This window comes from Vanacampus margaritifer, chromosome 17 (genome assembly GCF_051991255.1).
Source record: "Vanacampus margaritifer isolate UIUO_Vmar chromosome 17, RoL_Vmar_1.0, whole genome shotgun sequence".
Lineage (NCBI taxonomy): Eukaryota > Metazoa > Chordata > Actinopteri > Syngnathiformes > Syngnathidae > Vanacampus > Vanacampus margaritifer.
In genome coordinates, this window is record NC_135448.1 from 13,722,739 (window position 1) to 13,747,608 (window position 24,870).

Consider the following 24,870-nt stretch of genomic DNA (forward strand, 5'->3'; position numbering starts at 1 on the left):
AATAATAATCGGATTTGGAATCTCACCTGCAAGGCATGCTGGTCCAGGTCAAAGGTTATGCCTCCCCAGTTCGGTAAAAAAGTGGATGTTTTAAAGGAATTTTGTTAGAAATGGGGGTGCAGTGTTACATGGAAAAGAAAGAAAAACTTGCGGCCCTTGCTTGGGCATTGTCATTTCAAAAAGCCACTAACAAACACTACTGGACAGGGGAAGATGAACTGATGGAAATGTGTACTTCATCCCGTCAGCCCTTTTTCTTTTCGGATGTAACAAATATATGTTGTGTTGAAACTGTCACAAGGATATGTCCGAAAGGAAAAATTAATAAATAAAAACAAAACTAAAGAGTAGGAACAAGAGGCTGTCAACCATGATTATGAATCTCTGTTCAAGGTTGATGTTGACGGTTGTCAGATGACTATTTCTCTTTTACTTAGAGCTGAGAGAAGGTTGGGAGAGTGAGTCTACAGCAGCCCCCCTGCATGCATATAGATATGAACAATTATCTGATTCACAAGGACGAGCAAAACCTAAGACTGTGTGAAGGATATGCGGTTTGTGTCAAATCTGTTGGCCCTCTGGGGGCCCCTGCTGGCTAAGGGGCCTCAAGCAATTCCCTGCCTAGCCTGATGGCAAGCTATGCCTCTGATGGCGACCCCCATGGAGACACAGACCATGAATAGCCAAACATAATTTCACGATTTTAAACATATTTATCTCTTTATTTCTTATAAAATTAATTGAATTATTCCATAAAAAGTTATTTTTTATTGACTACGTAAACTAGAACAATAAACAATTTATCAACCATCCATCTTTGTTGTTTACATTGGCCTCGAACGCTTTGATGTTGACGATCCTAATGGTAAAATTCACATTTCTCACCGTCCCCGAATGCAGCATATTTGATAGTGTTTTCCCTACAGGTACCGTGGGACTTTCCAAGATGGCAGCGCCCATGAAACCAGGCCTTAAAAGTTTCCTAAAGGTGAGATTCAAAAGTTGACTGGTTGCCAGTTCAATTTCCAACTTAGTAGAAGTGAATGTCACATTCTTTATCATCAACATTGTTAGCTTTCATGAATGTTTAAAATAAAGTAAAATCTTAGGGGAGGGAATCAAATATCCAGAAGAAGCATTTTTTTTTGTGTGCCAAATAATCACCCAAATTTTATTGCAGCCTTGACATTTTAAAATCACTCTCAATGACTCAATACTTTCTATTTGTAATAATTTACATTAAGTGCATAATGGCTGTTATAGTTCAATTAAACGTAGCACCTCAAAGTTCCTGTGTTAGATTTTTGGACCCTTTCTGCGTGAGGTTTAAATGTCCTGCCCCAAAAAGTTATACCTTGTGTTAATTGAAGACTAAGGCAAATTCCGGTTGTTGTTTGTTGAAATGTGCCCTGTGATTAACTGGCCACTCGCCCAGCATGTTGTAGCAAATAATGACAAATTCCAATGAGGTCAACGTAATGAAAAGACAAATGATGCATCAAAATAATAGTAAAAAATGACAGATGTTGCGGTCCAACGCATGTAAACCTGTCAGAGCCGCACTAAATTTGCGTAATAGGATCACAGAAGCAGTGGAAGTTCCGTCGCAAGTAATGCTGTTCTGTAATCATTTAGCCAACTTAAACACAGGCCTGCTCCAGAAGTGTGCGGCCCGGCCCGGCCCGGCCCAGCAGGAGCAGCCCCAAAAGGGCGGCTCCACTGTGGCAATGTGGACACTTGTGGTGGCAGGATGGTAAAAAATAAAAAAATATAAAAAAATAAAGTATGAGAGGCTTCAGCTTCAAAGGAAGGGGTAAAACGTAAGAGGGGTGGGGGCCCAAAATATCCTGAAAGTTGCATCTATAATTGGCTGCGAGTGTGCGAGTGAAGCATAGGCTACACAAGCCACCTCGTTTTTAACCCCCCTCCACCACCGGCACCATGAAACCCAACACCCCACCCACCACGCCACTGTTCCCTCCCACTGTGCGCAGGCATCCACAAGGTTCTTTCAAACCCATCTCACATTTGTAACTGCACACTGGATTTTCACCCGGGGATTATTTCAACACATTTGACGCCATTTTAGTGCAATTTGGATGAAGATGCTGCGGGGCTGCTGATACGGGCGGCAAAGGGCCTGCAGGCGAGGGGGTCACGCTCGTGCCTCCACTGGAGCGGATTCAGAAGGCAGGTAGGAACGCGACACTTTCTTACACAAGTTCAAAACAAATCATCTTTTTAATTGTTTACACTACTTCATCGCTTACTTTTTAATCCCCTTGTTAAGTCTTTTCTGTCAAATTATAAAGCGGGAGAATATGATCTGCTTTTCACATGATGCTTCTGTTATATGCATCTTGCATTCCCAAGTCAACCATTGACAGAGATATAGAGGAAGTGGAAACAAGCACGCATCCTAATAGCCAAAAGCAAAACAACTCGATTATTGCTTTAACATATTGCATGGCTGCTTTCAAGGAAGACAACTGAGACCATCTATGACCTGTGCGGAGAATTTGAAGAGGTTGGGCCAAATTACTTTGGCCAGCGTTCCCAGACAAATTGGTGGTAATTAGTTGCTGTAATATGCCCAAATACACTGAATAGAACCAGTGAAAGTAAGAGGCAGGAATAGCCTAATGTACCATCAGATAAGACATGTCATTTGCGTAGAGTGAATAATATTGTGCTTCGCAAGCTACTTGGTTAGGTTGCACCCCTCCAAAATGTGCTCCACCTCCAATTTGTCAGTGTAAATTCAACCTCATTTATTTTCTGACAATCTAAGATTTATGACAGGTCAAAGACATTTATTGTAAAAATATATTTTTTTAAAAACAGGTTAATTTGAGTATTTTTTTTCTTGTGATTTTAGCCTTAGGTTGCGTAGCTTAGCAGCTGTAGATTACCTTAGCAGCTAAACGCTAATTCAATCAAAAATAAAAGTGTACTATTTACCCAAACCAAATGCAGACGGAAATGGATTTTTTGATTAAACAAGATTAATTATGATTATACTAAGAATAGTTTGATTTGGTATATTGTATCTCCACTGTAATAAAAATGATGCTCTTCACTGGTTGGCTAGTCTAATATGTCACCTGTTTCTACCACCACATCATACAGAATCCAGTTTAGACAACCGGTCACTGCTACAGTCCCAAAAACTGGGACATTTTTAAAAGTAACTACAAAACAAAAACAAACAAAAAAACAGTTTTGTTGCTATCATGCTACCAATTAGCTTTTAGCATGCTGACTGGCATTTATCGAGGTCGTCGGCCATGTTTGTTGTTTACATTTGATTGGAATGCTTTAAAGGCAAAGCGTCGTAATCTCGTAGACGGATGTATCGGATTGTACAGTTTTATCGAATACAAAAAGTTATCAAATATTTTTCCTTTCTCAATAAAGCAGGCAACATAAAGGAAATAACAGCTAGTTTATTCAAATGAGCCCGAGTCTTCTAAGATAAACAGAACAGCCCAGTTCCGCTGGAGTCAATTTTATGACCACTTGAGAGCAGTTCATTGGTTGGCCCATAAATATTTAAATAAGTCGAATAAATGCACAGAGGTAAGCAAGTTAATTATAATGTTGCGTATCCATGTACCTCCCATAGCGATCACCTTGGACTTGAGGCATCTTTTCCAGTCGGGATGAAACTGTTATGTCTATGACCAGTCACGCATCCGCCGCATCACAAAACCCCCCAGTGTACATTACGACCAAACAGGGTTTTGTGTTGATGTGACACATTTGTGTTATTGCCACTCCTACTGTATAATCTTCCATAATGAAGCCAAAAATAATTGTCCTCAGAGAATTGCTGCCAAGAAAACCTAGCATCACCTCCTGTGGATTTCTAACTGAAGTAAGTCTAAAAACTGCAAAGTCATATATTCTTTCCCGTGCCTCAGTTAGTGTTTGGATATTATAAAACTAGTTTGGCACTTTTTCCCAACAATTTTTGGTGAGGTCAGTTTCCTCTGGGAGGCTTATGTATTTTGGTCATAGGTATTATTATCCTGAGAATAGAGGACGTCCGTTGCCAAAGTTCATCGCAGACATTGAGAAATTCAAACTGGACACCAGATTAGAAGACCGGAACGCATCTGATTTACATTAGAAGAAGAAGTAAATATCATCGGAGCATTGTTTTAATACTAGGGGTGTCAAAAATAGTAAAATAGCCACAATTTTTTTTAAACACGCAAATAATGACTGCCCCTTACTTGGAAAGCCTGCACTGGGGGAATTCCACACCAAAATTTAACAGTAATAGATTTAATAATAATGCATATATTTGTGGAGATTGGTGTCAAGTTGTACTTGACAATTTAAAAAATGTGCAAAATTTCACAAGTTACTTCATGTTGAAGATTAGATCGCTCTTAATATGAAAAAAAAAAATGCACGGAACTGTCACTGTCTTACAAATGCAATTATGCCATCTAGTGGAAGAAAATGTACCTCAACACAAATCAATATCACATTCGTTTTTTACAGTACAGTACAACTTTTTAATTTGAACTCAATTTTATGAATTATTATGAAATTACTGTGACTCAATGACTAAAAGATGCAGCCATATTTCTATTAGACATTTTTCCCACTTTTATGTTAACAAGAGTATGAAAACTTTTATTGTATATTTAGAACAGATCTAAAGTGTGTGATTAATCGTGAGTTAACTATTGAAGTCATGCGATTAATTACGATTAAAAAAATGTAATTGCCTGACACCCCTATTTAATACCAGTTACATTTTGGTTTCTTTGCTGAAATGTTTGGACTCCTACTCCGAAGTGAATGCTCCGAAGTGAATGCTGTTAATGTTTCCACAGACCAGGGACTTGGATGGTGCTAATAAGATAAAGAGAACCAACCCAAATCAAGTCCAAGATGGAATTCCGACTGGGATTTAGGATCACGCTGGTATTGGTCATCCTGGCCGTGACTCTCACTGGAAAGAGAGTGGAAGCTCAGAGGGCAGGTATAAACATCTGGATAGGTTCTAATTAGTTTGGGACTACCGGTATCTTCATTTGTATTTTTTTTTCTTGATGACAGGGTGCAAAAATGTCCACTATGACCTGGCATTCATCCTGGATACCTCGTCCAGTGTGGGCAAGGAGAATTTTGAGAAAATCCGGCAATGGGTGGCCAACCTGGTGGAGTCCTTTGACGTAGCGCCAGACAAGACCCGAGTGGCCGTGGTTCGCTACAGTGACCGACCCACCACTGAGTTCCACCTGGACAGATACAGGAGCTTAGAGGAAGTGAAGCAAGCCGCCAGGAACATACGCTACCTTGGGGGGAATACGATGACTGGGGATGCTATCAGCTATACCACCAACAACGTCTTTTTGGAGCGAAACGGAGCCAGGCCCTTGGCCAGAGGAATCCAGAAGGTGGCCATCCTGCTGACAGACGGCCGAAGTCAGGATTATGTTCTGGAGCCGTCAAAGGCGGCCGCGGCGGCCGGCATCAGGATGTTCGCGGTGGGCATCGGCGAAGCCCTAAAGGTGGAGCTGGAGGAGATTGCGGCGGAGCCGAAGAACGCCCACGTGTTCCACGTGACGGACTTCAACGCCATCGATAAGATCAGGGGCCGACTCAGGAGGAGGCTGTGCGAAAGTAAGTCTCACGTTTCAAATGGCGCACCTTCAATATGCACGTCGTCACAGTCGGCCTTTATTTTAACCGCCTGACCACAAAGCGCATGCTCATAACCTGGTGAGTTTACTGCTGCTATAGAGGCTTTTTAATTAATTTTTTTTTTTTTACTAAATTGCAATTTTCCACTTGTTAGCAAAGTGATATTAACTGAGTGTATACTTAAAAATCAATAGAAAAAAGAACTGATTTCCTGGGAATGATCAGTAGAAAGATACAGTGACTATAAAAAGTCTACACACCCATGTTCAAATTCCAGGTTTAATCATCATTTCAAAACGTTTTCCACCATCAATGTGACCTACAACCTGTACATTTGAACATTTTTTTACTTTTTTATTTTTTCAAGAGGGGAAGTAAAACCAACTGGAATATGGTCGTCGCATAAGTGTGCACACCCTCAAATGTCATATTATTTCAGATATTTATTTGTGGTTACTGCTCTCTGGGGGGTGGGGGTCCAATTTATAGGTCACATTAATGGAAGAAAAAGTTTTGAAAAGATTTATCTTTGGTCTCATTTTTCTATATTACAAAAACCTGGCATTTCAACAGGGGTGTGTCGACTTTTTCCATCCATCCATCCATAGTGTTTATTTCGAACTTGCCTCATAAATGTATTGATTTATTTTTTTGGGATTGGCCTAAAATGCCACAAATGAATTCTACCTAGCAACAAGTAGTCAATCTACATTGCTGTGTTGGCAGTTACATTTTTATATAAGGTGCGTATTTAAAAATATATATATTGTAGCATTGTAGTCTTCCTGGTACTGCATGTTGCATACTTACTGTAAGTAGTTGGTGCCCTATTTCCTCCCCATAAATAGTCTACTATGTGTTTACAAACAATACAGAGTAATCATTCAATTGATTTAGTGTTTATGTATTTATATCTCATCATCCTCTTTACCATTCAGACAGCTAAGAGTGCATGACTAGCATATGACAGTTTGGGGACAAAGAATTCTGCCTAGCAACAAAAAGTGGTCAATCCATATTGCTGTGTCTGCTATATTTAGTTTGTTCTGCATGTTTTTTTGTTGGTTAATGTATTGTATAACATAGAATAGAAAGCCCACCAGACAGTAAATAACCCTAAAGACTTCCCGGTATGTAGCTTACCTAAGTTGTTGGTGCCCTACTATTTTTCTCCATATAAATACGCCACTGAGAATGATGGATGTGCTTCACTCCGACACATGAAAATTCCTGTCTAAAATAACCCCTGGAGTAAAGAAAAAAGGCCTTGTTTCTTATGCCACAAAGAGGAAATGCAGTACTAATTCTATACGATCTGATTTTGTGGCTTCACTGTAGCCTGCCACTGAATTGTGTCACTTTACTCAGTTGAAAACGCAGTACGGCTTGGCTATTTATTTCAAAGCACGTGCCCTTTAACCTTGCATAACTGACCCCTGGAGTGGCAGCATTTTTTTTTTTTAAATGTAGACGGCAGCGGGAGGCAACATTTTCCCTAAAAGCAAGTTTTTATTTCCGTCATCTCTTGAACGACCACAAGTGAGCCTATAAGTGGTGGAGTCTATTTTCACCCGGAAAATTACAGCTCTCTTTGTTTTAAGTGTGCACGGTGCAGCCGCCCTGATGTCAGCGTTCAATTACTTTCACCTTCTAATCAATAGAAGCAAAAAAAAAACTTTTTTTTTATTGTGTGTGTGTGTGTGAATATGAGTGTAGACACAATCGTACATAAATGACTAAACAACATTCAAAAGTCAAAATCTACCGTAATCGCATAGAACGAGGTTTTAATTCATCAAAGTTTGGCACCAACATTTCACTTCCGCTGATCAAACAAACAAATCTGTCTGAATATTCCATCCCATAGTGTGAGCTTTTTTGCATTGCTCCCATTTTAACTTGCAGACGGATCCCTAAATTATAGCCTGGAGGGCCACAAGTGCAGGGAGTAGCTCGGCTGTTCGTGCCCGGCGTGCGATGGCAAAGGTCCTTAAAAAGCATGACGTGCTATTGCAGTTGTGCAAATTCTGCTGCAAGTTGTGGGCTTCACAGACAATAAAGGCTTGTCCCGTTGTCGCAATAAAGCAGTTGAGAAAATATTTCATTCCTTGTGTCCAAAATAGATACGTATGAGCAAAATTACTTCTGAAATGATGAACGGTGTGTCAGATTTTATTGGAATTTACCAAAAGAATGCAAATGTGTTTTTTATGATGTGATTTTTAGAAGACAGCATGCATTTCCTTCAAAAAATACCATAATTTGGAGAGTTTTATAGTCACCGATACCGATACCAAGTACTGTTACCACTAGTGTTTTTGAGAATTAATTATATGCTTAAATGGTATAATTTTAAAGAAAGGGCTGTATCTCTCAATATAGCATGTTTCCTTAAAGCTGAATAATATTAATGCCAATTTTCTATTGTCTTTTTTCCTTTTGTTCACAAAATGTAATTAATATTATATTATTTAATATAAAACACATAACAAAATGAATTTGAATAAATAAATTGAATGAATACGTCAAATAAATAAATAAATAAATAAAATCAAACTAATAATCCAGTTGGCCAAAAAAAGTACCAATCAAAAATAAAGGGCATCTGTCAGACATGTATACCTTCAGTTCCTGATCGTAAAATAGCCACAAGAGGGTTTCGCCCTCACGATACCTGGTGTCGGTACTGGCCCATCCCTAACCATAATTCTGTGAAATTACACAAAGAATATAGAGTGTATTTTCACTTTTGGAGTTCATCACTAAGCCATCAAATTTGTCAATTAACGTAGCGTAGCGGAGCCATGAATTGACCATACATAAATCTCACGCTTCCCCTCCTTTGTTGACAACTTGCTAATGCTAATCTGCGCTAACACTGCAGCTCTGCATACCATTAGGCTTTGATACAATTGTGCTTAAAAATGGTGGATCTTCAGCCAACCGAACTGCTAAGTCATTGGCAGATAAACACTGTTGGGGCACAATATAGTCAAATAACTGGAATGTAACATTTTGGTGCTCGGAAATTCTCAATAGCTTATATAATAAAGGACAGTACTTTACTATTTATTGTTAATATTATCATGAATTTGAAGTTCAACAACTGACCTCCTGTCTTCTTGTTATATGTCCAAGCCAAACGAATGTTTGCTTTGGCTTAATAGAATCAACAGGACGAGTAACGGAGATGCCGTCTTCACACAAATAGCAAAGCTGCCATTAAATTCCGCCGGTGTTGTCTTTCCTTCTGTCATCGCAATGTGTAAAATACGTCTGTGTGGAAATCTAAGATTGACTTTCGAGTGGGCCCCCCTTGCGCTCGACCAAAACAAGCCCTCTACTCCCACACATGAACTAACGAACACCCTTTTTCCCAGACGGTCAGAGGGCATTTGTCTGTCACCGGATGCATTACTCGGAACATTACGGTGACCTTCCCTCCATATTCTCAGTTCGGTTTTTGTGAATTTGAGGGGAGCAATCACCATCAGCTTCATTTTAGTCTGGACAAAGTGGTTTGCGGCTATATGACCGCATCGAATTTCATATTTTTACGAGTTGGGGCCGTTCTCAATGAGTCAATATGCCATCTGAAAGTCAACTTTATTTATTAATTTTTTAATAATAATTGCCTGAGCTGCATACTAACATGTTTTTTTTTTTTCTCCTCAGATGTACTATGTCCAAACATGAAAGTGCAACCAGATCGCTTTAAACAGGACAGCACCAGCTACGGCCTTCAGCAAGTTCCAGGTAAGCACAAAAAAAATGAATAAATAAATAAAATGAAAAAAGTTAAAAATAAACAATAAAAAAATTGTAACTTTTAAAAATAAAATATATATATGTTTTTTTAAATTAAAAAAATTCAAAATTTAAAAATGTAAAAATTTAAAAATTTAAAAATTTAAAAATTTAAAAATTTAAAAATTTAAAAATTTAAAAATTTAAAAATTTAAAAAAATATATATATTGTTTTTTTGTTTTTTTTAATTATCAGTCACTGTCACTGCGAAGTGGTTTTTAAAGACATAATTGGCTTGAAAATCACCACTAATTTCCATGTGCTACATTCTTGTTAATTCCCTTGGAAAGTTTCGGACTTCCCATTTTTAAACCAACAGATAAAAAATCTCAGCTATTGTGTGTTTCAACTTTAGATCCTGAAGTTCCACATAACGGTCACTAGACACTTTTATTATCCAATACAAGGACAGTTTGAAACGTTTGGCATTTGTTCTCACATGTAATAAATGAATTTGTATCTCGGTGTCACAAATTAAATCTCAGTATGATGGAAGGTAGTTCAGCACTACTAAAAACTGCAAACATGGTAACACCTACTTCACATGGATACTGTAACTGTGATGTTGAATTACATAAAATTGTTGAATTACATAAAATGGTGTCAGATGTACCTAATGAATTGTCTGTCTGCATACTAGCATGTTCAACCTCGTCTTTGCATGCAACCTGCATGACATTAATACGTGCGCTTCCAAATAGGAAAAATTACTTGATATTGGCCCTTAGAATACAAGTGGGACTTCTAAAGTGGTCCTCTCTGAAAAAGAAAAAAAATATTGGACTGTACCGTGAGATTTTGTACCCCCTTTTCCTGTTAAACCTTTCTGAGAACACTTGGACAGCATTTCTCCAGAAAGTTTGGATGTTGTTACAAGATGCCTTTCGGGCCGAAGCGAGTTCCTGTCTGGATCTCCCACCCACGTGTATCGCGCAGAGAGAAAAAACAGATGGACGTACTGTTTGCACTCCTGTTTGTGGGATGAGAGATGCTGCAGGGGAAATCGTGTCAATTAGTGTTCACCCGCTAGTAGTGGTCTGTTTCCCCTTGAGGCGAGTTATTAATTATGCTGATTTCTATTCTACTTTCCCTAGATTAGGGTCAGGTTCTTCACTGACTGTTACTCGCACATGCACGAAGACATAAGCAACCCCCCCCCCCCTCAGTCAATCTAGACAATTACATTTTAACCAAGGTCATAAACCCAACAAATATGTATTTAAATAATAATAATTATGTACAAAATAACAATCAGATTTTACCTAACGTTAACATAGCCTGTACAGGACAACAGCTAATCATAACTTAAATAAATTAAATAAATAAATTAAAAAAAATAAGAAAAATAATTAAATAAAAGAAGAAAATAATTAAATAAAAGAAGAAAAATAATTAAATAAAAGAAGAGTGCATTTATTTATATGCACCTCAATTTCGCCATTTAACTAGTTTTTAAATCATTGATTTTTAAAATGATGAATTCATCAAATTAATGTGCCCTACTTCAGAATTATGTTTCACTGAAAACTGTCTTGAGCCTGAACTTTATGGTAGATAGACCGTAAGAAGAAAAATGTACAAAATAACAATCAGATTTTACCTAACGTTAACATAGCCTGTACAGGAAAACAGCTAATCATAACTTAAATAAATTAAATAAATAAATTAAATAAAAGAAGAAAAATAATTAAATAAAGGAAGAAAAATAATTAAATAAAAGAAGAAAAATAATTAAATAAAAGAAAGAGTGCATTTATTTATATGCACTCCAATTTCGCGATTTAACTAGTTTTTAAATCATTGATTTTTAAAAATGATGAATTCATCAAATTAATGTGCCCTACTTCAGAATTATGTTTCACTGAAAACTGTCTTGAGCCTGAACTTTATGGTAGATAGACCGTAAGAAGAAAAATGTCCAGGGCAATGACATGACAAAATAAGCAGCCACACTAAAATTGAACGTTGAAGTCAAGTAGGGGGGCCGCAAATTGTCATCCTGGGGGACATAAATGGCCCCTGGGCCTTGGGTTGAGACCCTCTGTCTAGAGTGAAGTCATAACCAGCTCTGGAAAATACACTTTTTTGCAAATAAATGCTTTAAATGACAATATCTGAATAGCAAAATGAGAGAAACTGATCATTTCGATCAGGTGTGTCAAACTCATTTTAATGACCCAAATTTGATCTCAAGTGGGCGGGAACTGTATTTCCGTGACCCAACAGGTCATTTGCTTTTGCTGCTTCCTTTTGTCATTTTCTGCTCACACACATTTTAGTTTGGTTTAGTTTGCTGAGGCTATTGATTCACTTGCCAGCCTGCCGCACATATATATTTTTTTAGTTCCCACTCAGAGCTGGTGCGAAGTGCGAATAGTTTTCTGTCTCTGTCTTTGTGCCCTGTGGTTGACCGGCGACCAGTCCAGAGTGCAGTCCACCTCACCCGCTACCCTGAAAGCAGTGTAGAAAGTGGATGAATGTTTGCCGCTCACACCAACATTCCAATCAATCCCCCCTTGACAGAAAACACGCTCAGAACTTCAAATCTGAATGACTTTGTAAAGTGCAAACTTTAGATGAGCTTCCAAAGAAGCAGGAAAAAGAAGGCATAACGTCATAGCGACTTATCAGGTCGTGACCACCGACACAACTTGCGGTTTATTCATATCTTCTCCCATCAGAAAAACCTCGCTGCGTCCACCGGCCCGTGAACTCATCTGGCATCTCCCCCACACACACAAATGGTCGTTCTCGTAGCCGTCCAAAATAACTCTCTGACTTGATTATACAGCACGGCACCGCCAGTCTAAATTACAACTCTGCGCAACGATGGCCTCCAAACAACCGCACAGAGGCGGCGAGTGCGCACAATGCAAACCGGTGACCGACCGGCGAGCAGGCAAGCCGGCGATGCGTGAGCGCTGCGTTGTGCCTAAAAAAATAGTAATAGGGTCAAATCAGACAGCTGGAAACATTCACCATGTTTGTGTTTTGTCAAACCAAGGACAACATGTTCTTAAGCGAAATTGAACACAAACTTATTTTACATCCGTAGCATTCATTCCTGTGAAATTTAACAGTGTCATTTGAGTAGCGTTAGCCCGTGAATAGCATTCCCCATTATGTGTTAGCGTTATGCTAATCTGCCTTACCTATGTATTTGTTTTAAATAAACAATGTGTAATTGGGTCCCTATCGTTTCTGTAGGAATTATTCTTCGGAGCTATTATTGTTCTCTGCAAAAATTAGGATTTTTCAGACCCTAAACATGAACGACTACGGCTCCGTGTCAAGCATTCAAAATGTTATTCCCGGTTGTACTTTTCAACCCAAATGAAAGTAAAATTTAGGGGCATATGTAACATCCCTCGACATACAAAAAAGACTTTTGAAGCCGTGTGCTAAACCTAAACAGGAAGTCCACCATTTTGATCTATTTTGAAATTTGTCACCATTTTTTGGGGCCTTTTTATAGAGTTCGTATTTGAACGGATTCCTCCGGAATTTCGTCTTCAAACTTGCCGTGTTTCATCTTAAGATGTAAATGAGATTCATTTCCAGTTTAATACATTTTGTAGAAACTTTATTTGGACGTACGCCGCCATTGTTATTTACGTCGCAACGCATTCCGTGCGTAGTGACGTAGAATGGCGGCTGGCTCTCTGCCGAGCAATGTGAAACGCGTATAAAAAAAAAAAAAAAGCAAGTTAAGCCTCCGTAGCGTTCCTAAAGAAAAACATGTGATTGAACTTTTTGTAGCCCTGTCATGGATTTACAATTAATTTGTACTAATGTGATGGTCCACTTTGAGAAGAGTTCACAAAATGACCGTCTGATCATCCGGACAAACTGTCGGCAGCCACCAGAGGGCGTCGCCATAGCGACTGCGTTTGTTTATTGTATAAGGGAGTGTCCCCTCTACGCCACACGGATATGTGGTCTGTGGCCGCGCCACTTCAAACGACAAACATGCGCACACGTGCACTTAACAACTCCCATTTAGGGAGTACGCCAGTGATAGTGACTTGTTTTTTCCTCTCGCTATAACGCACAAGCCAACGTTTGACACTGACGTCCATATAAATCCTTACTTGACCTCACTGCCGGAGTGACGTATTTGTGCTGCTTTTTTTTTTTTTTACTGTGTTCTCCTACAGGCTTCGACTTGATGGAGTACTTCAGCGTCCGAGATATTCTGGGCACCCGACTTGATGAGGGTCAGAGTGCGTATGTTCGGCTTGGCACGATGCCGATTGTACAGCAGACGGAGTAAGTGGACATCGAAAGTGGACCAACATGACATCAAAGTTTGAAGAGAATTTTCACAATTTGCCATTAAAAGAAAAGGGAACAGACTTATAAATTGCCTTTTTGTGGTCCTCAACTTTTCTAAAAATGGGGTTTTGAAAACAAACCCACAAAAGTCACTCCCAGCCATTTTCACTGAAGCAACCCCCTTCGCTCCCGACTGTTTTACTCGATTTTGACTGATTTTGCAAGGACCACAGAATATTGTGTTCTATTGCTATAAAAACATGGAACCTATTAAAACAAAGATTAGTCTATCTTCTTTCATCAGGAAAAAAAAACATTTGTGTATCTGTTTCTGTTTTGCAGTAATTAACATTAAAATATTAAGCTATGCTTCATCAATATTCACATTTCTGGTAAAAACACTGACAAAAAAAGCTTGTTGCAACATGGCCCTGGCTGATCTCTTATACTCTGCTGCCACCTGCTGGCCGTTTATTGTAATAACTACCATTGCTTTAAGCCACCTCTTCCTGTCAGAAGCTGCATCAAAGCCTTATTGCATTGGAAAAAAAAACATAAAACACGTGTAAATACGTTTTTGGGGGTGAAGGACAAAGTATTAAAAAACATGTTTTTGAGTTTTTAACAGCTCCCTCCTGAATTCTACAAAACAAGTTTCACCGATTGACTCAGAATTTAATTGACATATTGGATGAGGACGCACTGAAAACTTTTAAAAGCCATGACTGAAATCAAACAGGAAGTTAGACATTTTGTCTCAAATTCCGACCAGAAATTCGCCCAAAAGAGCCAATAGAAAACCGCATTTCTTAGACAGAATGCCGGCACTAAACTGCTAAGTTTCTCTCACTTTGGATTGCATGTCTTGTAGTTTAACACACTGTGGGTCCATTTGGCTTCGTCCTATTTATTAGTCCCTCATTGACTTATTGGGCATGTACATGTAGGTTAGAAATACACACTTGTACAAACAGGATTGAATGGTCTCAGGACCACCCTCTGACTGCGATATGCATGGAGACAGAAAATATAATTAAGAGAAGATAATAGTACGTTTCAACTAGCTATTATTTGTTGTAATACAAAGTGTGCTTTCTTTCCATAGAGACGTGTTCCCTCAGGGGCTGCCAGATGAATATGCCTTTGTGACAACGTTTAAATTCAGGAAAACCTCAAGACGAGAAGATTGGTACCTCTGGCAAATCTTTGACAAATACGGAATCCCACAGGTGGGCCAGCAAACCACAAAATGCAATAAATGGGTCTATTTTTTGCCGTTTCACAAATGATGAGGTCAACTCAGGTTAGCGTTAGCTCACTAATGCCCTCACGAAGGCCACTTTCATTATTATTATTATTATTATTATTATTATTATTATTATTATTATTATTATTATTATTATTATTATCAAAGTAATGTGGCTGGTTTGGTAAGTAAATTAAGTTTAATTTAGTCTAAAAAAAATAATTTTTAAATAGTCATATCTTACATTAACTCCTAATTGTTTTAAATCACGCATTTTACTGTTTTAATTGCTTTACTACTTTAAAATGAATTTAAGATAATTAAGTTTGCTTTAATTAAATTTACTGTAATTAATTTTTAAGGGTTACTCTTTTTAATTTATTTTTACTTCAGCTGGTAATTTAGAAAGTAATGATTATAGCTATTAAATTTAATATACCATAGTTATTTTTTTTGCTATTTTAAAATGTCTGAATTCATGTATTTGTTAACTACTTATATACATATTAATTTGCTCACTAAATTATTTTCTTTTTGTATTATTTCAACTGTTTTTAAGTAAATTAAGTTTAATTTAGTCTAAATCATTGTAATTTTTTATTAGTCATACCTTACAATAACTCCTAATTGTTTTTTTACTGTGCTATTTTTTTTTGCTATTTTAAAATGCATTTAAACAAACTAACTTTACTTTAATTACATTTATTGTAATTCATTTTTAAGGGTTACTCTTTTTAATTTATTTTTACTTCAGCTGGTAATTTAGAAAGTAATGATTATAGCTATTAAATTTAGTATACAGAAGTTATTTTTTTATTATTTTAAAATGTCTGAATTCATGTATTTGTTAATTACTTATATACATATTAATTATTTGCTTACTAACTTCAACTTTCATTTTATAATACAGTATATCAATTATAAACACACAAAATATTAAGGAATAATGCATTTCAAAGATTTTAAGAATTTTTTTTTTTTAATTCACAAACATTTTTAAGGGTGATTTACACCTTTATTTAATTTATTAATTAAAACAAAAATCACTTTCCGATCTAATTATGAATGCCACTATTTTTAATCCCATTAAAATGTTTAATTTATTGTAAATTGTTTACATTTTGTAGTTGATGACTAATATACATTTTAATTAATGAGAGTATAATAGATTCAAAAACAAGTAAAATAAAATGATGTTGATCACTGTATAACTAATCTGCCAATTAATTCTGCACTAATGCCCAATCGCATCAGATTTCTCTCAGCACAATCCTGTATCTGTCCTGTCAGGTTTCTATCAGGCTGGATGGCGAGAACAAGGCGGTGGAGTACAACGCCGTGGGCTTAACCAAAGACGCCGTCCGAGCTGTGTTCCGGAACTCCGAAGTGGACAACCTGTTTGACCGCAACTGGCACAAGATCGCCCTGAGCGTGGAGGCCAAGACCGTGTCCCTCTACCTGGACTGCAAACACATCCAGACGCTGCCCATCGGCGAAAGGGAGGACATCGACATCCACGGGAAGACGGTCATCGGGAAGAGATTGTACGACAGCGTGCCGATTGACGTGAGCTGAGCGTCATCGCAAAGTGTCGTCAATCTTCACGCTCCACAGCGTTGCTCATGTTTCTGTTATGCTGCACAGTTTGACCTCCAGAGGATGGTTATTTACTGCGACTCCAAACATGCTGAACTGGAAACCTGCTGCGATTTACCCAACGGGCCTGTGAGTACGGATTTTAAGTTATTTTTGGCTTTTTTTGGACACACTGGTTAGTGTGGGTTCTGGTGAAATATTGCCATATCTAATAATATCGTGACATGCAATTCGCCCCTGCAACCACAGCTCATAATTTTGAACCAAGCTGCTTGAGCTTAAGGACTGATCTCGGGAGCACCTTTTTTGCACATCCCCAATGATCTATTTATCCATCATTTCACCTATTTTCTTGTTTGAGTGTATCCCAGCATGGTACATATGTATAAGCAACCATTCACATTCACACCTATGGGCGATTTTTAGGCTTCAATGAACCTAATGTGCAAAATTTGGGATTTGGATAAACCTAACCCCCACCTGCTGATATTTTTCTGATGGCCACCACACTGCTCCAACGCATGATACTCTTTACACTTTCCGTCAAACAGTTCTTAACTCATTTGCTAAATATTACCAGTGCCCCAAAGACTTATTTATACGTTTTTTTTTTAAGTTTTTTTTTTTTAAATGCAAAAGCATACGGAAGGCTTTGATGCAGCCTCTGAACTGCATAAAAAAGTTGAATCAATCATAGTTATTACAAAAACAGCCAGCAGGTGGCAGCAGAGTATAAGAGATCAACAAGGGCCATGTTGCAAACTATTTTCCCCACTGTTTCAAACTGATTTGTGAACAATGATGAAACTTAGCTATATTATAATGCTAATTGCTGCGAAATGGAAACAAATAGAAATATACTTTCATTTCCTGATGAAAGAAGAGACTCTAATCTTTCTTGTGTTCATAGATAGAACACAATATTCTGTGGGCCTTGCAAAATCAGTCAAAATCCAGTAAAACAGCCAGGAGCGAAGGGGGTTGCTTGAGTGAAAATGGCTGGGAGTGAAAGAGTTAAAATAGGATCTGTTCTTGTCTTCAGTTTGTTCAGTATCATCATTTTCAGCTTGAAGCTTTTCAGCAATGTGAATTCGGTACAGATAAAGCTTTATCACACAGTTCAAGCAATTTGGATAGATTTCCCCTTGCTTTGCGCAGATGCCTGCTCTAGGAGTTTGATGTTTTCAAAAAAAACTTGCCATCTGTAGAGCAAATTGTGTCATGCTTTTGGAGCACTGTGACGGCCATAAAAGCTTCTCAAAGTGTTGCTGATCTGGTCGGGGGAGAATTGTTTTTTTTTGCCAGCCGCTGTCCATGGCTGAATGAATCAATTGGCTGACTTCATTCCACTTGCAACCCCAACAAGGGCAAATGTAGAAAATGGATGGACGAATAAAAACGTGACAATAACATACCGTGTGTCATTGTAGTGCCCTAAGAAAGTTGTGACAGAGGCTCCTCCTATCGCGATCCCCACTCCGACACCCACTACGGCGGAGCAGCAGAGGGGCCCTGAAGGCAACTGCTCCTGCCCTGCTGGAGACAAGGTGAATGATTCTTTCCTTCCCTTCATCCTCCTGACTTGTATTACCACACGACACTTTTTCTTTAATTGCTTTTGATTCCTCGCAGGGTGAGGCTGGCGCAACTGGCCGTGCAGGCCTCAAGGGCGAAAAGGTCTTCTACCGCTAACCTTTTTAGCCGAAGTTTCGTAGACAATTACGCACGTTTGCGGTGTTGTTTGACCGTGTGGACGATTTTTACAGGGTGAAGCAGGCCTTCGAGGTGCAACCGGTTTCTCGGGCCTCAGAGGAGAAAAGGGAGAAAGTGTATGGAAAAACACAATTCAACGTAGAATAATGAATTCACTTTAATGCCAAACACACGAGTCATTTCAGACCGCATGCTTTCCTTCTGTCTCTTCTGGCTTTCTGCCAGCCTCGATAATAATTAATCCTTGTCGATTAATTATTTGCAGGGCAAAGTCATCTCTGTTAGAGGTGATAGAGGTGAAAAGGTAAGTGCACCTGTCGCTAATGGCGCTGCATGGACTGTATTAGCCACTATGTTTGTCTATGAGCATTCATACTTAATTAAATGCATTTTGCATGTTTCACAATACATATATATATTAGGGATTACCGATACCATTATCGTTATCAGTGATACCAGCCTTATTTGATTTATTTGGACCCATAGATGATTACAGTGGACATGACATATTTCCGTGTCTAAACCAATAACAACGCATCATTTGGATGATGATTGGATCCTAGCTGACCAATCACAATCGCAAGTTGATTTGCATGATGTTCACGTTAAAAAATGTTACATAGAATCTTGGTAAGTTTAGAACACGTTACAGCTATGCTATCCTGGCCTCCCCTATAACTCCCAAAATATATTTCAATGTTGTTCTTATGTGGGGAAAAGAGTCAAAATCAGTAAAAATAAATAAAAATGCAGCAGAAAAAATGGGAAAGGGGTTAAGGTATCAGGACTCGTGACGCCCTCTTGTGGCCTTTTTATGATCAGGAACTAGAAATAAAAAAATTTGAAGAATAGAAAATTGCCATTAATTTCATTTTTTTAAATTAAAAAAATACTATACAGTAATTGAATATATGCGTATTTCTTTAAAATGATCTGTCATTTTTTAGGGAATTTTACGTAGTAGTGGTATCGGTATTTGGTATCGGTGACTACTTAAGAATTGAATATCGGTGTTGTTCTGAAAAAAGTAGAATCGAACATCCCTAATATATATATATATATATATATATATATATATATATTCATTTTTGTGTGTGTATGTATTGTATGTACTCTTTAATGACAAAAATATCGTCTATCAATACTGCATGCAAATCCACTTTTACTTCCCAGCATCCCTGTTCATTTTTGCATGCATATTTTTTTCGTTTCCTGCCAAAAGCTGGGTGCAATTTGTTGCTTAAACAGCACAAATTGTGACAGAAGCCAGCGCTGCACTGCGGTTAAAAAAAAAAAAAAAAACACAGAAAAAACAACAGCAATTTTGGTCATTGAGTTGCATGGGGCGAAAGTGAATTCATCCCACTTTGATTGCCTCTAATTGCACCTTTCAGTGACTTGCTTGCAAGGGCAATCCCCCTGTAAAGCAATGTTGTTTTAAGTCATGTCGCTTGAGAGCCGAGACGGTCTTTATCCTAATCTCGGATGAAAGAAATGACGTGTGTGCAAATTATATACATACGTCTCTGGAAGGCAATCTTGTGTGACATTTTCAATTGCTTTATTATATATCACTCGCCGTGTCATTTTAAAGCCATAACTTTGAGAGATTTTCTACTTAAAGATCCAGGTTCTCGGTACACTTTACTAGCACTCTAGTACTCTTTAAAGTGCTCTAATAAATCACTTGAAACTTAGTTTAGGTAGTAGTAAATGTTCCAGGTGAAAGTCCCAGCAGTTGAAATATGCTAATGAGCAGTGCATACGTTCCAATTTTTAACCTCCTAACCACTTTTGTAAAGATGGTCTGATCAAATGGTTATCCCTTTTGTGTGTGTGTCTAACAACAATATACTGTACCTAACCAACCTAACCGACCGACTAAACCTCCTTTTGTGGCGCTAACAGGTCGTGACAGCACGCCGTCGCCGCCCTGCATGCCGGAGTTTCACGCTCCACGTAAATAACAAGTCCTTTATTTGAACAGGGCGACAGAGGAAGCATCGGGCTGACGGGTGCCCCCGGACAAAGAGGAGAGAAGGTCTGGCATTCCTCAACCTGGACCCGCAGCCGATTTGCTTTCTGAATCCAAACAGTCCGCCGATTGGTCCTGACTTTGTGTTTTTAATCATCTGACAGGGTGTCAGTGGGATTCCCGGTATTGATGGTCTATCTGGAGAAAAAGGAGCAAAAGTAAATACGTGTTGTGTGGATTTATTTTGAGAATGAAATGACATCTGTGTACTTCTTTGTCATTGTTTTGATAGGGAGAGGTTGGGCGGGTGGGCAATACAGGACTTCCTGGTCTGATTGGAGAAAAGGTGGGTGATTCACTTCCTCTATAGATTACATTCACAGTGTAGTGCAGCCTAATACGGTGAACCCTCCATATTTGCGTTTTTTTGTTTTTGTTTTGTTTTTTTAAACCAGTCCACCATTTGCTGAAAAACTTGCAAATCTGCTTTTGCGCTCATGCCAAAAGCGATAACAATATTGCTTTGGCACCATCTAGTGGCACTTAGCTGCCAAGAGAACCATAATGAATCATTTGAGTCAGGTGTGTCTGCACCTCTGCTGAACCCTTAAGACTGACAGGGGTTCGGTCGAACCTGATTTAACCCCTAAAAGTAATCAAAAAGGTCCCTTTTATTTATATTTTAGTTCAGGGTGTCAGGCGATTAAAATTTTAATCGCAATTAATCGCATGACTTCAAAGTTAACTCACGATTAATCACAAATTTTAGATCTGTTCTAACTGTACAATAAATTGAAAATAAAAAAGTTTTCATACTCTTTTGAACATAAAAGTAGGAAAAAAATGTTAAATAAAAATATGGCTGCATCTTTTAGTTATTGACACAGTAATTTCATAATAATTCATAAAATTGAGTTAAAAGATGTACTGTACTGTAAAAAACGAGTGATTTTGATTTGTGTTGGTCATTTTTCCGCCACTAGATGGCGTAATTGCGTAATTGTAATTGCATTGAATCATTTGAGTCAGGTGTGTCCGCACCTCTGCTGAACCCTTAAGACTGACAGGGGTTCGGTCGAACCCGATTTAACCAATAAAAGTAATCAAAAAGGTCCCTTTTATTTATATTTTAGTTCAGGGTGTCAGGCGATTAAAATTTTAATTGCAATTAATCGCATGACTTCAAAGTTAACTCACGATTAATCACAAATTTTAGATCTGTTCTAACTGTACAATAAAGTGAAAATAAAAAAGTTTTCATACTCTTTTGAACATAAAAGTAGGAAAAAAATGTTAAATAAAAATATGGCTGCATCTTTTAGTTATTGACACAGTAATTTCATAATAATTCATAAAATTGAGTTAAAAGATGTACTGTACTGTAAAAAACGAGTGATTTTGATTTGTGTTGGTCATTTTTCCGCCACTAGATGGCGTAATTGCGTAATTGTAATTGCATTGAATCATTTGAGTCAGGTGTGTCCGCACCTCTGCTGAACCCTTAAGACTGACAGGGGTTCGGTCGAACCCGATTTAACTCCTAAAAGTAATCAAAAAGGACCCTTTTATTTATATTTCAGTTCAGGGTGTCAGGCGATTAAAATTTTAATCGTAATTAATCGCATGACTTCAATAGTTAACTCACGATTAATCACACATTTTAGATCTGTTCTAACTGTACAATAAATTGCAAATAAAAAAGTTTTCATACTCTTTTGAACATAAAAGTAGGAAAAAAATGTTAAATAAAAACATGGCTGCATCTTTTAGTAATTGACACAGTAATTTCATAATAATTCATAAAATTGAGTTAAAAGATGTACTGTACTGTAAAAAAACGAGTGATTTTGATTTGTGTTGGTCATTTTTCCGCCACTAGATGGCGTAATTGCGTAATTGTAATTGCATTGAATCATTTGAGTCAGGTGTGTCCGCACCTCTGCTGAACCCTTAAGACTGACAGGGGTTCGGTCGAACCCGATTTAACCCCTAAAAGTAATCAAAAAGGACCCTTTTATTTATATTTCAGTTCAGGGTGTCAGGCGATTAAAAATTTAATCGCAATTAATCGCATGACTTCAATAGTTAACTCACGATTAATCACAAATTTTAGATCTGTTCTAACTGTACAATAAATTGAAAACAAAAAAGTTTTCATACTCTTTTGCACATAAAAGTAGGAAAAAAATGTTAAATAAAAATATGGCTGCATCTTTCAGTTATTGACACAGTAATTTACGATACGATACGATACGATATACTTTTATTTTCCCCGTGGGGAACTTTTTCCTGGACTCCGTCCAGCTGCAGTTTACAGTAAGGAAAAAACAACAGAATAGAAAGAGATAAAATCAAAATTAAATAAGAAGTGCAGCAGTAGTTTACAGTAAGAAAAACAACAGAATAGAGAGATAATTAAAATAAATAAATAATAAATAAAATAAATATATAAAAAATAAATAATACACACACACTCCTATATATATATATATATATATATATATATATATATATATTATTATTTCATAATAATTCATTAAAGTGAGTTAAAAGATGTACTGTACTGTAAAAAACGAGTGATTTTGATTTGTGTTGGTCATTTTTCCGCCACTAGATGGCGTAATTGCATTTGTAATTACTATACTATACTGTACTCATTCACTGCCATAAATTAATTTTGAAAAAAGGATTGTTAAAAATTAGGGCCAAGAGGCCTTTATTTTTTGAAATTTTAATTAATCGCATGATTTCAATAGTTAACTCACGATTAATCACACATTTTAGATCTGTTCTAACTGTACAATAAATTGAAAATAAAAAAGTTTTCATACTCTTTTGAACATAAAAGTAGGAAAAAAATGTTAAATAAAAATATGGCTGCATCTTTCAGTTATTGACACAGTAATTTACGATACGATACGATACGATACGATACGATACGATACGATACGATACGATACGATACGATACGATACGATACGATACGATATACTTTTATTTTCCCCGTGGGGAACTTTTTCCTGGACTCCGTCCAGCTGCAGTTTACAGTAAGGAAAAAACAACAGAATAGAAAGAGATAAAATCAAAATTAAATAAGAAGTGCAGCAGTAGTTTACAGTAAGAAAAACAACAGAATAGAGAGATAATTAAAATAAATAAATAATAAATAAAATAAATATATAAAAAATAAATAATACACACACACTCCTATATATATATATATATATTATTATTTTATAATAATTCATAAAATTGAGTTAAAAGATGTACTGTACTGTAAAAAACGAGTGATTTTGATTTGTGTTGGTCATTTTTCCGCCACTAGATGGCGTAATTGCATTTGTAATTACTATACTATACTGTACTCATTCACTGCCATAAATTAATTTTGAAAAAAGGATTGTTAAAAATTAGGGCCAAGAGGCCTTTATTTTTTGAAATTTTAATTAATCGCATGATTTCAATAGTTAACTCACGATTAATCACACATTTTAGATCTGTTCTAACTGTACAATAAATTGAAAATAAAAAAGTTTTCATACTCTTTTGAACATAAAAGTAGGAAAAAAATGTTAAATAAAAATATGGCTGCATCTTTCAGTTATTGACACAGTAATTTACGATACGATACGATACGATACGATACGATACGATACGATACGATACGATACGATACGATATACTTTTATTTTCCCCGTGGGGAACTTTTTCCTGGACTCCGTCCAGCTGCAGTTTACAGTAAGGAAAAAACAACAGAATAGAAAGAGATAAAATCAAAATTAAATAAGAAGTGCAGCAGTAGTTTACAGTAAGAAAAACAACAGAATAGAGAGATAATTAAAATAAATAAATAATAAATAAAATAAATATATAAAAAATAAATAATACACACACACTCCTATATATATATATATTATTATTTCATAATAATTCATAAAATTGAGTTAAAAGATGTACTGTACTGTAAAAAACGAGTGATTTTGATTTGTGTTGGTCATTTTTCCGCCACTAGATGGCGTAATTGCATTTGTAATTACTATACTATACTGTACTCATTCACTGCCATAAATTAATTTGGAAAAAAGGATTGTTAAAAATTAGGGGCAAGAGGTCTTTATTTTTTAAAATTTTAATTAATCGCATGATTTCAATAGTTAACTCACGATTAATCACGCATTTTATATCTGTTCTAAATGTACAATAAAAAAGTTATACGTAGGTTTTCATACTCTTGTTAACAAAAGTAGGGGAAAAATGTTAAATTAATAGAAATAGTTAAAATATTTTTGGGACGTTTATAGCCGTCAACGGCAGTGAATGAACTAAAAATAAAAAGAAAGAAAATAATATAAAAAATTTGTGGCGTCAGGCGATTAAAGTTTTTAATCTTAATTAATCTCATGACTTGGCTCGTTAACTCGCGATTCATCACAAATGTCATATCTGTTCTAAATGAACAATAAAAAAAAAATCTAGGTTTTCATATTCTTGTTAACAAAAGTCTATAGCCGTCAATGGCAGTGAATGAGTTAAGAGCTATATCATCTTTAACATTAAATATTTTTTTTTTTTATTGTAACATACAACTTAAAT

General features: G+C 36.8%; 1 protein-coding gene and 1 long non-coding RNA gene across 2 annotated transcripts in view; both read left to right on the forward strand.

The window, feature by feature from the left end:
- Positions 1-19: 19 nt before the first annotated feature.
- Positions 20-4,904, forward strand: LOC144037575 (uncharacterized; the record flags this gene model as incomplete). The annotated part of the gene is made up of 4 exons (XR_013288968.1): positions 20-73; positions 927-988; positions 2,090-2,194; positions 4,851-4,904. It is a non-coding gene; the product is annotated as an uncharacterized LOC144037575 (long non-coding RNA).
- The window catches only part of col22a1 (collagen, type XXII, alpha 1), a 39,784-nt gene continuing 19,807 nt past the window's right edge, over positions 4,894-24,870 (forward strand). Inside the window, exons 1-14 of the mRNA XM_077548650.1 lie at positions 4,894-4,999; positions 5,077-5,643; positions 9,340-9,420; positions 13,630-13,741; positions 14,853-14,976; positions 16,284-16,559; positions 16,638-16,718; positions 18,020-18,136; positions 18,222-18,266; positions 18,356-18,418; positions 18,568-18,606; positions 20,290-20,343; positions 20,442-20,495; positions 20,570-20,623. Of these exons, the coding sequence (XP_077404776.1) occupies positions 4,909-4,999; positions 5,077-5,643; positions 9,340-9,420; positions 13,630-13,741; positions 14,853-14,976; positions 16,284-16,559; positions 16,638-16,718; positions 18,020-18,136; positions 18,222-18,266; positions 18,356-18,418; positions 18,568-18,606; positions 20,290-20,343; positions 20,442-20,495; positions 20,570-20,623 (1,758 nt within the window). The 5' untranslated portion in view covers positions 4,894-4,908. The remainder of the gene's footprint in view (positions 5,000-5,076; positions 5,644-9,339; positions 9,421-13,629; positions 13,742-14,852; positions 14,977-16,283; positions 16,560-16,637; positions 16,719-18,019; positions 18,137-18,221; positions 18,267-18,355; positions 18,419-18,567; positions 18,607-20,289; positions 20,344-20,441; positions 20,496-20,569; positions 20,624-24,870) is intronic.